Source organism: Leucoraja erinacea, chromosome 31 (genome assembly GCF_028641065.1).
Source record: "Leucoraja erinacea ecotype New England chromosome 31, Leri_hhj_1, whole genome shotgun sequence".
Taxonomy (NCBI): Eukaryota; Metazoa; Chordata; class Chondrichthyes; order Rajiformes; family Rajidae; genus Leucoraja; species Leucoraja erinaceus.
The window spans coordinates 12,455,008-12,470,276 of record NC_073407.1 but is presented as its reverse complement, the minus strand read 5'-3'; the positions used below and the strand labels follow the sequence as shown (position 1 = coordinate 12,470,276).

The following is a 15,269-nucleotide window of genomic DNA, read 5'->3' as shown; positions in this document are numbered from 1 at the left end:
ATCCTACACTTTCTCCAGCAGAAACGTTTCTGTGATGTCTTGTAATGTACGATACGTAATATATGTAATATGTATATAATGTAAATGCCAGTGCCTGTGATGTCTGTAAAGTGAAGAGGGAGATGTGATGTCTTTGTAATGTAATATATAATAAATATTGTGTAATCTAAATACATTGTGTAATCTAAAATGGAAACTCGTGCCTGAGCCTGGTGACTGAGGTCAAGTGCCCTTCAATTATAAAAAGCAGTGCTTGCAGAATAAACAGGCTCTTGACTCTTACTCGTTAACTGTTACTCGTTACTCTTAAAGGTTACCTCATCCGAAACCTTTACAGTTTCCTTCCTATAGAGTGGTGACCAGAAATGCATGCAATTCTCCGTGTAGTCTAACTAATGTTTTGTAAAATTGCAACATAACATTCCAAATTCCATATTCTGTTCTCGCCGGGACTCCTGGACTCCCAGATCTCTGTGTTCTACAACACTCTCTAGGACTTTACCATTTACTGTGTAAACCCTGCCCAGATTTGACATACTAAAGTGCAACACCTCACACTTGGAGTTAAATTCCATTTGTCTATTCCTTGGCCACCTTCCCAAATGATCTAAATTCTGCTGTAAACTTTGATATTCTTATGTCTACCTATACAGTCAATTTTGGTATCATGTACGAATTTATTAACAAATCACAAATAGTTAACAATTTACCAACAAAGTTACTAACTTCTGAGAGAGAATAGGTGACGGGAAACTTGGTGGGGAAATGGGATTGTTGGGATTGCTCTGAGTCAGCATACACCCCCTGGGCCAAAAGATCTCCTCCTATGCCACTAGAAAATCTGAGTATGAAAATATGCATGCATATTTTGCAAACTAGGCCTTCATGCTTGAGGTGTTAATGGACAATAGACAATAGGTGCAGGAGTAGGCCATTCGGCCCTTCGAGCCAGCACCGCCATTCAATGTGATCATGGCTGATCATCCACAATCAGTATCCCGTTCCTGCCTTCTCCCTATATCCCCTGACTCTTTAAGAGCCTTATCAAGCTCTCTCTTGAAAGTATCCAGAGAACTTAAGCTGAAAGCTATCACTGGAGTGTCTGAGAATTCTTGTTTCCTCTGCTGCATCTTTCAATTGCTCCTGCTGTGGAGTCAAGTGCAACCTGCCTTATGCAGGGTCTCCACATGAAATACCAACTACACCTTTGCCTCAACGGATGTAGTCTGACTCATAGACTGCCTCCAAGAATAGGAGGCCTGCAGGTAAGTTTGTGCTTAGTTTGAGATTCTGAAAATTCCAGAATTACTGCGTGCAACCTTGCTGAGAGCCCCGAGGCCTGCAACAGACATGCCTTGCATTTCGCCACAAGATCATAAGACATAGGAGCAGAATTAGGCCATTCAGCCCATCGAGCCTGCTCCACCACTTGATCATGGATGATCCATTTTTCCATCTCAACTCTATTTGTCTGCTTTCTCCAAATAACCTTTGACACCCTTACTAATCATGAACCTATCAATCTCCACTTAAATAATACCCAATGTCTTGTCCTCCACAGCCCTCCTTGGCAATGAATTCCACAGATTCACCACCCTCTGGGTTAAGAAATTCCTCTCTCTCATGTCTCTCTTTATTCTGAGGCTGCACTCTCTGGCCATAAGACTCTCCCACAACTGCAAACATCCTCTCCACATCCACTCTATCTAGGCCTTTCATTATTCAGTAGGTTTCATCCTTCTGGAACTCCAGCGAATACAGCCAGTTATTTCCTAAATAAATGCACATCCTGCAACCCATGGAAGCAGTGGTGCAGGCCCAGTGCATATCTCCACTGTTAGCTGTGCCCCACTATTTCTTGTTCCAACATCCTCCTTATTGTCAGTTAATTGCCACGTGGGCAGGACGGCGGGGCCAGTTAGATGTGGGAGCGGGCGTGCTAGTTTCCCCTCACCTGTCTGTGGAGCCTGTGCTCTGGGCCATCGCTCGGCGATGTCGACCGGCTGTGGTCAGCAGAGGTGGGCTGTGGGGGCTCCCGACTGCCGTACCGATCACAGGAGTAGTAGCGCTGCTTCTCGGTGGAGGACGGAGGTTTGCGCTCCTGTGACCTACCCCGCTCGCGCTCCTTTGACGAATGGTCCCTTGGCTGAGCTGCAGAACTGAGCTCATCCAGTTGGCCTGCAAGCAAACACATCAGGGGTAAGCAGAACACAATCTTCAGTTATTCTGGCCATCACTTTCTTCAATAAACAGGGTTTTCAGGCTTTACTGCTGATTAAGATGCCACCTGCAAAATATACCATACCAAATAAAATGCAGTCACCAAAGTAACCAAAAAGGTTCATGAAGGCAAAGTCGTAGATGTTGTCTGTATGGGCCTTTGATAAGGTTCTGCATGGTCGGCTAGCTCTTTAAAACTTTCATCCTCTAAGGTAAATGGAAGCAGAGTCTTTGAATAATCTTAAGGTCTACGTAAACAGATTATGGATAAACAAGTTAAGCCAAAAGTCAGCCATAATCTTACTCGTCACAAAGTGGGTTTGAGGGGCTTGGGGCAAAAGTATTGTATTTTAATCTTGCTGAGACACTGATTAAGTGAAGATTTAAAAAAAGTAACATAGATGCAGGAAATCTCAAAGATATCACAAGACAAGCAGAATGCATCATAAATTATCGATTTCCTCAAATACACCGTCCATTCATTAAGACTTTTCCTTGCGTCCTGAGGTTAATGAGGAGACTGAGGTGGTGGTGGGGGGGGGGGCTGGTAGTAAGGAATGTTCCTATCAATCCGTGACTTCTCTTCAGTAACTCAGCAGGTCAGGCAGCAAACTCTGGAGAACATGGATAGGTGATGTTTCGTGTCCAGACCCTTCATCAAACAAATTTGGTTGGGGCCCTAGCTGTACTTGTCTTTCAGGTAGATAGGTGGAACAATCCTCATTCCAGATTTAACTGGTACCACCACAGCCCCAGCTCTTGCAGTGATGCATTGACAGCTGCATTCACATTGTATCCTGCATCCATACATCTAAATATTCCATCACTTTTGCTGCCAATTTGTATCCTGCTGTCGCATTCACAAGGTCCATCTCTGACACTTCCTTTTCCTTGTGGATCATTCTGTCTCTAACTCAGGAGAAAGGCCCAAATAGGGCAAATGCGGAGAGGACATTTCCAGTGGTGGGAGAGTCAGGGACCAGAGGGCACCGCCTTGGTATAAAATAATGTAACTTCAGAATGGAGACGAGAAGGAATTTCTTTACTGAGAGGGTGGTTTGTTTTTTTTAGTTTACGGGTACTGCACGGAAACAGGCACATCGACCCACCGAGTCCGCGCCGACCAGCGATCCCCGCACATCTGTGGTGAATCTGTGGAATTCATTGCCACAGACAGCTGTGGAGGCTAAGACATTGGGCATTTTTAAAGCGGAGATTTTTGGGTTCTTGATTAGTAAGAGCATCAAAGGTTACGGGTAGAAGGCAGAAGAAAGGGTTTAAGAGGGAAAAAATAGATCGAATGATGAAACAGACTCGATGGGGCGAATGGCGTTATTCTGCTCCTTTGTCTTATGATCATGAAACAAGCCAGAAACACATTTTGCTGGCCCATAGACTCCCACAGCCACCTTTTTAAATATCTTCTCACCCCGTCTGCTTCAAGGCTTCATTCCTTGTGCTTTATTTCTTCATCACTCACATCAGTTTCCATGACGGGGCCTTCTACTCTGGTGCCCCTGAAACGTCCTCCTTCCTTCAGTAACATGGCTTCCCCTCTGCCATACTGAATGATGCTCTCAATTGCATTTCCCATATGTCTGCTCTCAGTCTATCTCCGTCGGGACAGAACAAAGATAGAGCTCCACTGGTGATCACCTTCCTCCTCACCAGCCTTCAGATTTAGCACGTTATCTCTCATAATTTCTGCAAACCACAATACGATCTTACCACCAGTCACTCCACCTCTTTCCCTCCCCCCTCCCGGCCTTCTGCATTTCACATGGACCACTCACTTAGTGACTCCTTGATCCCCTCCTGTGTCCCCACTCACTATTCCCCAACCCCTGGCATCTTCCCACGGAGGTGTGACAAATGTCCATTCTCTTCTTCCCTTCTCACTGTTGTGGGACTCATGCAATCATTCCAGGCGAAGCAGTGATCCACTTGCACGTAGTCAGAAGGCATGGAAACAGCATAGAACGGAACTGAAGATGCTGGTATGTGCCAAAGGTAGACACAAAGCGCTATAGTAACTCAGCGGGTCAGGCAGCATCTCTGGAGAAAAAAGATGGGTGATGTTTCGGGTCAGAACCCTTCTGCAACAGGCCCTTTTGGCCAACTTGCCCACGCCAACCAAGATGCCTCAGCTACACCAGTCCCACCTGCCCATGCTTGGCCCATATCCCTCCAAACATTTCCTATCTATAGTCCAGTCTGCATATCTTCCAGTCTAGTGTACTCCAGTTGGTATTCCCACTCTCTGCAGTGGAGAAACAAACTCAGACTGGATAACTGCTTTGCAGAGCATGGTTTAGGCTGCAGTGGTGATTCTGAGCTCTCTGTAGCATGTCACTTCAATTCTCAATTCCATTCCTATTCCGACCTGTCTGGCTGCAGTCTCCTCCACTGCCAGCGAGTGGCCCAACACGAACCAGAACAGCATCTTATCTTTCATCTCGACGCTTTACAACTTTGCAGCACTGAATTCCCTGACTTCAGGTAAATTGCTCCCTCCATGTTTCCCATTATCATTTTTCTGCCCCTTAAGTGTCCTGTTTATTGATAACCAATACTCATGCACATTATCACCTGATATGTTTTGACGTCTCTCTAAATTTTTTTTTGTCTTTTTCCTAATGTCCAATTCTGTTTTAAACTGCAAAATCTCCATTCCCCTCCGGGAAGTGCTGTTAACCCTACAGGTTGACTTGTTTCTCTTTCCGCAGATGCTGTTTGACCAGCTGAGATCTTCCACCCTTTACATTTTTTTTTCCTTTCCCTTAAATCTGCGTTTCATCAGTGAAATTAAACAAGGTTATATGAACATTTCTTCAGAAGCCAGTCTACAAAATTGGTGCTGATTTCAGATTCTGAATCTTTGAACTCACTCCAATGCACCTGGTCTAAAGTTATCGCGGCACCATGTACTTTTACACAATTAACATTTAATTAACTGCAGTGATGTCAGCAATAACGCCCAACACACAGTTTTCACAATGGATTACCCACATGGTTCTAACTCAGATATCTTTGTCACACACAGCACACACCTGGTGTTCCACCTCTGCTGCAAATACGGAATTTGTTCCAGTGCTCATTTTGATATTTTTAAACTTTCTTTCAAATTGCAGAAGGTGTCCTTATTAAAATCAACATAGAAACCGTTTGCACAAGAGACTGTGCAAGCTGGAACATGGAACAACAAATTGCTAGTGGAACTCAACGGGTTGTACAGCATCTGTGGATGGGAAGGAATGGTCATCTATCTCGGTCAAAACCCTATCCTGATGCAGGTCTTTGACCGAGAATGTTGCCCATTCATTTCCCACCAGGCATCAGGAGTCTTGTGCTCAGGGTAGGTGAATCGAGGAACAGACGACATAGGTTTAAGGTGAAGGGGATAAGATTGAATAGGAATCTGAGGGGTAGCTTTTTCACAGAAATAGCAGTGGCTGTATGGGACAAGCTGCCAGATGAGGTAGTTGAGGCTGGGACTATCCCAATGTTTAAGAAACAGTTACTGGTACATGGATAGGACGGGTCAGGAAGGATATGGTCAGGTGGGACTAGTGTAGCTGAGACATGTTGGCCGGTGTGGGCAAGTTGGGCCGAAGGGCCTGTTTTCACACTATATCACTCTATGACACCCCACTCCCCATGGATGCTGCTCGACCCACTGAGTTCCTGCAGAAGATTGATTTATTGCACATGGACATTGTCATTATATAGAAACCTATCAATCCTGTGGCATTATGGAGCATCGCTCATTACACATGGGTCAAAATGCAAAGGGCATGGCAAGTGCTGTGCAGAGGGCACAGTCTGTAAACTGCCAGGTTTTGATATTCAGAAAGGAGAGCCGATTATGATAATTACTAGTAGGGGAATCTCTCTTGTTCTCGATTCCCCTACTCTGGGCAAAAGACTCTGTGCATTTACCCGATCAATTTCTCTCATGATTTTGTACGCCTCTGTAAGATCACCTCATCCTCATCATAAAAGTCATTTGATTACAGAATCTGAATTTAAAAAATTTAAAAATCATTGCTTATCCAAATATCAGTTATCTCCTCATCGCCAGTCTGCCTATCACTATGTTACCTGTTTCTCCGTCAACTTCTCTGCTGGGAGATCTTTCGAGCGATCGCTGCTTTTTCTCTCTCCTGCGATGGCAGCGATGGTGGTGGTGGTGGTGATGTGGCATTCGCACTGGCACAACCCGCTCCAGGGAGTAATCGGGCAGATGCATCCCACGAGAGCGCTGTGGGGTCAGCGTAGATACGGAGCGCTTCATGGGGCTTGTGTCTGGGATCGGCTGCACAGTGAAGAGAAAGCACCCAAGAGACTCAGAAGCCTGACTATTGTGGACAGGCACTATTATTACAATTGTGACTGCCTACCGCTGCACTATATCATTTCCTGCTTAAAGGACGGCACAATGACTCAGCGGTAGAGTTGCTGTCTAACATCGCCAGACACCCGAGTTCCATCTTGACTATAGGGGTGCTGTCTGTACAGAGTTTTTGATGTTCCCGCTGTGAACACACGGGTTTCTCCCACACTCCAAAGATGTACAGGCTTGTAGGTTATTTGGCTTCTGTAATTTTAAATTGTCTTGTGTGTAAGATGGTGCTAGTGTACAGGTTGATCGCTGGTTGGCACGGGCTCAGTGGGTGAAGGGCCTGTTTCCACGCTGTATCTCTCAAGTAAAGTCGCAAGGCACATTATGAAGCATAGTTCTATACACTAATATGCTAGAATGGAATTTGTGATAAAAAACTGTTTTCATGTAACCCCCTTGTAGTAATCAAACATCATTGTCTGTTAAGAACTGTTTGTCTGTGGCCATTGAAATTACCAAGCAGTCACTTCTATTGACAACCTGTGCAATGATATTCCATTAAACACATTGTGGCATTTAACTTTTAATATTTTAAGCTTGCTGTAACAAAAATAAACGTATAGCTATTAAAAACTTTAAGGTTTGAAAATCCTACAAGGAGAATGACATTGTAATTGCAGGTGTGAAACTCTCTTGCTGCTAACTCCCTTTCCCACATTGACACAATTGTTTTTATAATGCAATTTTCAATAGGTTCAATAGCAAGGTTTCTTCAGAATATAATGATCACATTTGAGCAGAGTGATCTGTATTATTCCATTGAATATAGGCTGGACATTTACACTGGTCAATATATTTGTAAACAATTATATATACGTATATATATTTATTGCTCATATTCTATGTTCGCTCTTCTAGGGAGATGCTAACTGCATTTTGTTGTCTCTGTACTGTACACTGCACAATGACAATGAAGATTGAATCTGAATCTGAACTTGCACTATTCTTGTGATGTATTTCTTTATCTTATTACTGGTCACAAGAATCACACGTTCTGTCCAAGGACCTATTGGTCTTGTTATTTAGTTCACATGTATAGTTGTATTGGAATAAATCAATCCCCTGATTAACTGGCAGAATCGTCTTTAACTGGGACTCAATCTAACTCTACCCATTATAAATTGGCTACGATTTCCGCAGATAATGAGAATCTTGTCGTTTTTTTAAATATTGTAAATTTATACAACCATTATATTTCTCGACATTTTTAATGGCTTTATTCATTTATTTTCTAAAATTCCGATTGCTAATATTACTAAACATCAGTCAGAAATGCATCTTAGAAACTCCAATCAACCATTTTGCTTGCTTAAGTTGGAGACACGAGAGATTACTGTTTCTTGGATCTTGAGAAAGAAACAGGAGGATTTCAACGGATTAGGCAGCATGTGTGGAGAGACGATGTTTCAGTTTGGGACCCTTCTTCAACCTTCAAACTGAAGACGGGTTACAATCCAAAATTTTCCATGACCGTTTCCCTCCACAGATGCTGCCTGGCCTGCTGAGTTCCTCCAGTGCTTTGTTTTTTGGTTTAAGTTGGGGTTAGTTTGTTTATTGGAGTTAATCTGCAGCAGAATATTCAGCATGGCACAATGTTCTTCTAGTTCCCATCCCATGTAAAATAGCTGGTAGTTACAGATGATGCACTAGCTGCAGGTATCCATTCTAAAATGAACGGCTTAACAAGTTATAATGGTAGGGTTTTCCACCATGTATTAATTCTGGGTAGAATTTGGAACTTCAAATGCCGTGTATTCTGAATTACAAATGAGTTATATTTTACAGGTAGACATGCCCAAGAATTTTGCTCAACCCACTCAAACCTCATAAAGGGAGAGTTAGTGTGGTGCTGGACTAAAACTATCATGATTTTCCCAAATGCAACGTTTTGGCAGACGATAAGCCTCGACTAATGCTTAAATGTACTTAGCCGATTGGAAAGTATGGCACATTGAATGGCGTCTGGCATACTCAACTCGCTTATTTGGCCTTCATTTTGAAGGAACACATAAGAAAATGCACATTTGAAATAACACATAAATAAATGCAAGAACAAAAGAGTGAAGAACATATCATGGAGACATAATATGAGTTACATACGGCAAGGACACTCCCAGATGATCGAGATATTTTCTTCAGCATAAGATCGAGTTAGATGACACAGATAAGTGAAGCAGCCCGGTGCACATGGTTTTTACAGACAAGACACAATGGGAAAGGAGGGGAGGGGGTGGAATGGGAGGTGGTAGGGACAGAATTAACCAAAGTAAAATGATACATCAAGCATATTTTATAAGACAGAATAAATCAACCAGAATGTTTGTTGCCGCAAAAAAAATAAAATAAATAAAAAGGTGAAATTAAAGCGGAACAAAATAAGTCAGTGAAAACACATTTTGACAAAATAGGATGAATGGTTGTTGGGATTGAGAGTCCGAGCGGAAGTAGGATGGGAAAGACAGACACAAAAAACATTCATCGTTAGTCCAATTGAGCTCAACATATCAAGCAAGTTTTTTATTTGTTACATGAAATGACTCTTTACCAAGCTAGATGGTGCATGAAACAACAGATGACATGATTAAAACCAGACATCGCAAAGTAAAAACACAACACTCTAATCAAATGGATGGTGTTCAGGGCATTATTAAGCAATGGCGTTATTCAGATAGGAATGTAAATTGGTTCAAAATCTCCACACTATGGTTAGATATTGAAAAACAAAGGTAAAAAAAATAGCGAAACAAGCTTCAAACATCACCTCCGGAGAATGAGTTTCACCACAAATCGAGGAATGAATGAGTTGTTTTGGTCCGTTGTAGGGAGCATAGATATTGGCGTGCAGAGTCTTTATGGAGATATGTGAACTTTATTTTCCGAAAGATAATTTTTGACCGTCTCATTGCCTCTACGTTTAGTTTGATGTTAATATGTAAACAATCAGCTTTAACTATTGAGTGGGTTTTAGGTATATTAGTTAGGGTTGACTAGATACTGCAGATGCTGCAAACTTGAGCAAAACACAAAGTGCTGGAGGAACGCAGCAGGTCAGGCAGCATCTGTGGAGGGAATGCACAGACAACGTTTCGCGTCGAGACCTTCTTTAGTCCTGACCCGAAACGTTATCTGTCCATTTCCCACTTCAGATGCTGCCTGACCTGCTGAGTTTCTCCAGCTGTTTGCTATTTACTCAGGATTGACTGAATACGGGTTTTGCGTTGAGCTGACTGTAAATTTCTTCTTGTATGACCAGGAATATTTTGGTGCAATGCACAATAATAAACAGGATGCAAAAGTAACAGGAAAGTTATCCAAACTTTTTCCTGATTTTTGTGGCCAACAATGATTAATTGGCAATAATAAAATATTGCATTGGTAATGTATAAGCCTGAAGTTAAGATCATAGAACAGTCCAGCACAGGAACAAGCCCTTTGGCTCATGATGTCTGTAAAGAACATCATGTAAAATTAATCTGCTCCCTTCTGCCTGCATGTGTTCATTAATTAGTATCACTCACTGCCCCAGGCTCAATCTTGTAAATTGCCAACATAATCTACAAAAGACTTCTGAGGTGAAGGTATCAGAAGTTTGCACTTTGTTTGGCTAGTCCCAATGCTTTTAGAAATTTGGCACTGATAATCCTCTTCCTGTTTGCCCATGCACCCTGCTCATATTTTTAGCGATGAGCGTGCTTATTTTAATCAATTCTACCACTCAGGGATTCAGGAGCTACTACCTGTAGGTGCAGGGGAACCGTGCCGGGGGCTTGCTTGTGCGGTGATCACTTACCGGGGTCTCCGCCGTGAGTCGAGGCATGGATGCCGCGCGGCCGTGACTATCCAGGCTGGGCTGATCCACCTGATCCACATCATAGCCCATCTCCCTCATCTCCACGGCCTGTGCAGGAGTCAAGGTGTTTAGTTGGCATCATGTGCACCAAGAATGGAACAATGGAATTATTATCTTGCTGCAGTTTCACTGGCACATTAACACAACTAATGAATACACAATGATCAATAATACAATAAATGATCAGTTATGTCAGGTAACTGGAACGTAATGTGTAGGAATGAACTGCAGATGCTGGTTTAAACCGAAGATAGACACAAAATGCTGGAGTAACAGGCAACGTTACTCCACGCAGTAGCAGCTCTACCTGCTGTGCCACTGCGCTGCCCACTTTTGATGTCAACTGTTTTTGTCCACATTTGTCAAGAGGGCCTAATAACGGCACAACTACCTTACATGTTGTGAATGAAATCCATACCTGAGGGCTGGTCTGGGTGACTGGAGTCCCTTCAACCTGACCACTCTCAGACATTTGCATTTTACCCTCAACGTAAGCCTCTCGGATCCTCCAGGACGAGGATTCTTTTCGTCCACTGCCTTGGTATAGACTGTACAAGAGAGGAGGTTGTTAGTACAGGACAGCACACCCAACGTAATTGACCACCAAATGGGAGCTCATTGCTGCTTCTTTGTGAAACACAAAAGGAAAACACACTTCTCAAACATTTACGATAGTTAGGATTGAATACAAAGCTCATACTCGTATCATGGTTTAGAGATACAATACGGAAACACGGCCTTCGGCCCAACCGAGTCCACGCCGGCCACCAGTCACATGCTCACACCATTTCTACATTATCCCACTTTCACACCCACTCCCCATCTCTCTCTGATGTAGGGGAAGACCATTCAGCCCATTGAGACTATGTCAGCACTCAGAGCAATGCATTCCCCCAACTGAGCATGAAATATATATGAAATATATCAAAAAACAGCTGGAGATCAAAGAACAGCCGGAGATCAACCTATCATCATGTCCAACTATTGAAAATCACAATGAAACAAATGAGGGTGGTGTGTCTATGGAATTAATTGAAACAGGTGGCTGTGGAGGCCTAGACATTTGGGTATTTTTAAAGTGGAGATCGATAGGTTCTTGATTAGTAAGGACGTCAAAGGTTATGGGGAGAAGGCAGGAGAATGGGGTTGAGGGAAAAAATAGATCACGCATGATTGAATGGCAGAGCAGGTTCGATGGCCGAACGGCCTAATTCTGCTCAGGTGTCTTATGATCATCGTAAACAGACTTGGCCCTGGTAAGCCTGGGACAACCAGACATGTGGGTAGTGATGTGGGAGACACCCTGTGGTCAGGCAGCATCTCCAGAGAGAGAAGCAGAGTTAACATTTAGATCAGTGAATGTTTGTTAACCTGGAACACCAACTCACTTTCTCTCTCCTCATATCTATTAAATATCATCAACACTGTCAGTTTTTCACTCTACACAGTAATTACCAGTAGCCCCAGTAGAGCAACACGTTTGCTCTAACCAATACAGCAAGATGTTATATGCAGGTAGTTTCTTGCTGTTTACCTGAACCATTCAGAATCCTTTGACCCAAAATGTGAATTATTTTGGCTGATCTCCCTCCCAACATCTCACTTTCTTTCTCAATCCCATCAAATTGATGGGATTGAGTAAACTCCCTTGAATATTTCATTTGTCAATTGGCCCGTCAAGTCAAGTCAAGTTTATTCATCACATACACATACGAGATGTGCAGTGAAATGAAAAGTGGCAATGCTCGCGAATTGTGCAAACAAACAAACAAACAAAGTACAAACAGAATCGCATATTCTGCCTCTGATCTGTGAAACTCTTCAAGTAGAAATCGCAAGCACTTACGCATTGCCGCCATTGTTGTGCGAGTTCTTTTGTCGCGACGTGTCATTGTAGGTGGGGGGTTCTTCTTGCGTTGGTGTCAGGGCTCCCACTACACGCTGAAAGAACGATGATCGAGTCTGTGTGAAATACAATACAGCGCGATTCTGGAATGAAAGGGACTTATGGATGCAAACCAAACAAAAAATGTTCAGGCAAAATCATAGACAAAAGGTCCAATCCACAAGGGAATGGCATTGAGGTGGAAAATATACAGCCAATGGTGAATTGTAATTCCCATGCAGAAACATTCTTACTTCCAGCCTGTTGATCCCATGCACTGAAGGAAAGGTGGCAAATCAGTAACTTGCTGAAAAACTGCACCACTCAATCAGTTAAGACTATTTGAGTGCGATTATCCGGTCAGCTACGAGGATTATTTGCAAGGAAACCAAAAGATTCCAATTTATTTTCTTGCTGAGTCTTTATATCATCAAATAAGACCTTTTTTTTTGTGAGATCAGACAAAAATCGAACTTTGATTCCAGATCATCACAGTGCCGTGGTGTGGTCAGTGTAGCACCCGTACACCAGACAAACTCTGTTCCATCTTGTTACTACAGGCTCGAGGAATGCGGAAGGGTGTAGAGGAATGGGAGGGTGGGTTCGGGCAAGGCCAGGGACTGTGCGTAGCGTTTAACAACATAGAAATGAACAGCAATGTGAAGGAATGAGGCAGCAAAAACAATAGGAGACGCATGCTGGCACTGACACACTCGGACATTGTTGGCAAGACAACAGCAACTCGAATGGAGAAACAACTGTAACACCGTCCCACATCACAGTGGGATTATTATGCTGTAGCGATGCGAGGGCAAAGACCAGTTACACGAATGCAGGGGAATGGTTGGTTGTGGCCTGACACTCATTCGCGAGCATGCATCAACTTTCTTCACCAATGGACCCATGGTCCAGCGACACCTCCATGCCATGGATAAAACCACACTTTCACCCAGTGGACCCAGGAGAGCAGCCAATAAAAAGACTGCAGATTTTTTCTGAGCTAATGACTGAACTAAAGGGCTTGTTTCCAGGCTGTATCCCTGAACTAAAACTAAATTAAATTCAGAGTACACATTTGTTTGTTTCCATTAAACAAAAAGGAATGTTAACATTTACTCGCATATTAATGCAATATGACAGCAAATTAAAATGGCAATCATTAGCTAGAATTATTATTAGTTCTATGTCATTAGTTCTGTTATGCCATTTCCGCATCCTACACACTAGGGGCGATTTACAGAAGCTGATTAACCTGTAAGCCTGCACATCTTTGGGATGTGGGAATTAAACCAGAACACACGTTGGAAACCCACGGGTTCACAGGGAGAACGTGCAAAATCCACACAGAAGCGCCCGAGATCAGGATCGAACCAGGGACTCTGGTGCTGTGAGGCAGGAGGTCTACCACTGTGCCACTGTGCCACCCTTAACCATTTCTGGTGGAAAGCGTGAAGTCTGTGGCAGCCGCACATAGGTGTTGCCAGTTCCTCCTGGTGATCTAACAGAAGGGGGATTTTCCTGCTACACCAACTATTCTTCGGGCTTGGTAATATTACATCCAGGCTTCCGGGATCAAACCGACCCTTTCCTCCAAAGGTACTGATAGGAAACGATTTCTGATGCCAGTCTTTGCTTGACCTCCGAGTTTAAGGGGGTCCTTGAAACTGCACTCAGTAGGTGCAGATGAGCAGAGGAAATGCACCATGGAAAACTGACAACACAATATCACAAAAATATTATGTGTACTTCTGAAAATGGAGGAGATTCAAGATTTCCACACTGCTTTCTTTAGGATTATCTCAAAAGTACTTTGGGGGTGTACAACCATGGGGAGTAAAAATCTGGGTGGGTACATTTGGCTGAATGAATGCATTCCATCCATTCTCTCGAATACTTGGAGCTCGGGCTTCCGACAGACCTGTTTGGTGCTAATCCCCTCCTCTCAGAGACCAGGTGGGATGAGCCATAAGCCTGGCTATCCGCCCAGGGTACACCTGGACCAATTCCTCTTGGTTACACTGGGGTGAAATTCTGGTGAATTTTACAATGGACTATAAATTCAGGCAAGTCAGAGGCCAAAGAGCAGTGATGGAAATGATTCCGCACATACACACACATATACAAAGTCCAGATGGTGCATTAATCAGTACAAAACAGTCAAAATACTTTACAGATCTCACAGTTAAGATGTCATTAAAAACATAGTGTGACCCAAAAGCTGAACCTTTTTTGAAATAGCATGGTAGCCACTCAAGTAAACATAATGATGGACATTACTGAAGCAGGTAGAATGAACTAAATGTTCACAGTTTCACCTGCAGGAGGCTGAGATCTGCATGATCTCAGTAAACAGGGGCAGGGGTTTTGAATGATGGGAAATGGTACATTTAAGTTTTTTAAAAGGTATTCACATAAGTATTCCAAATTGGGTCGATCAACATGCACCACCGAATCCTTCCAGTTACCTGTGACAAGCCGCCAGGCTGCTGTTGCTGCATTCTTTTACTTTTGTTCTGTTTGTAGTAATCAAAAATCATCAGCGCTGCATAGACTTTCCCCACTGTCAACTCTGTAGCTGTAGGAAGAAATAAAAACAGGAGAGTGAGCAGCCTTGTGCTTACAGTTCAAATAGATTCATTCCGCCTCAGAGCGAAAGGAAGGCAGGTGTGGGTGGAGTGACGAAGCTTGGATGACGAGAAAAAATGAGGCTCCGGTCATGAAACCTTCGTGTTTGTCTTCTAGGTCTACACAAGTACTTGAGTCTTCAAGGTACAACAGAAGCATTTATTATATTACTTCAATGCTGGCAGCAAGACAACTCAAAATGGCTGCACACACAGAATCTGACCACACACTCACACAGGATCAAAGATTATGTCTGTGTAGGTGCCATGACTCGCACATGCCTTTAA

The 15,269-nt window shown here is 43.2% G+C and overlaps 1 protein-coding gene across 1 annotated transcript in view; it reads right to left on the bottom strand.

Annotated features, from left to right (window-relative positions):
* The window catches only part of cacna1ba (calcium channel, voltage-dependent, N type, alpha 1B subunit, a), a 494,356-nt gene that overhangs the window by 9,066 nt on the left and 470,021 nt on the right, over positions 1–15,269 (bottom strand). Inside the window, exons 46-52 of the mRNA XM_055659954.1 lie at positions 14,823–14,932; positions 12,319–12,434; positions 10,891–11,020; positions 10,413–10,520; positions 8,723–8,755; positions 6,322–6,535; positions 1,955–2,178 (exon numbers count right to left, since the gene is read on the bottom strand). Coding sequence (XP_055515929.1) covers positions 1,955–2,178; positions 6,322–6,535; positions 8,723–8,755; positions 10,413–10,520; positions 10,891–11,020; positions 12,319–12,434; positions 14,823–14,932 — 935 coding nt within the window. The remainder of the gene's footprint in view (positions 1–1,954; positions 2,179–6,321; positions 6,536–8,722; positions 8,756–10,412; positions 10,521–10,890; positions 11,021–12,318; positions 12,435–14,822; positions 14,933–15,269) is intronic.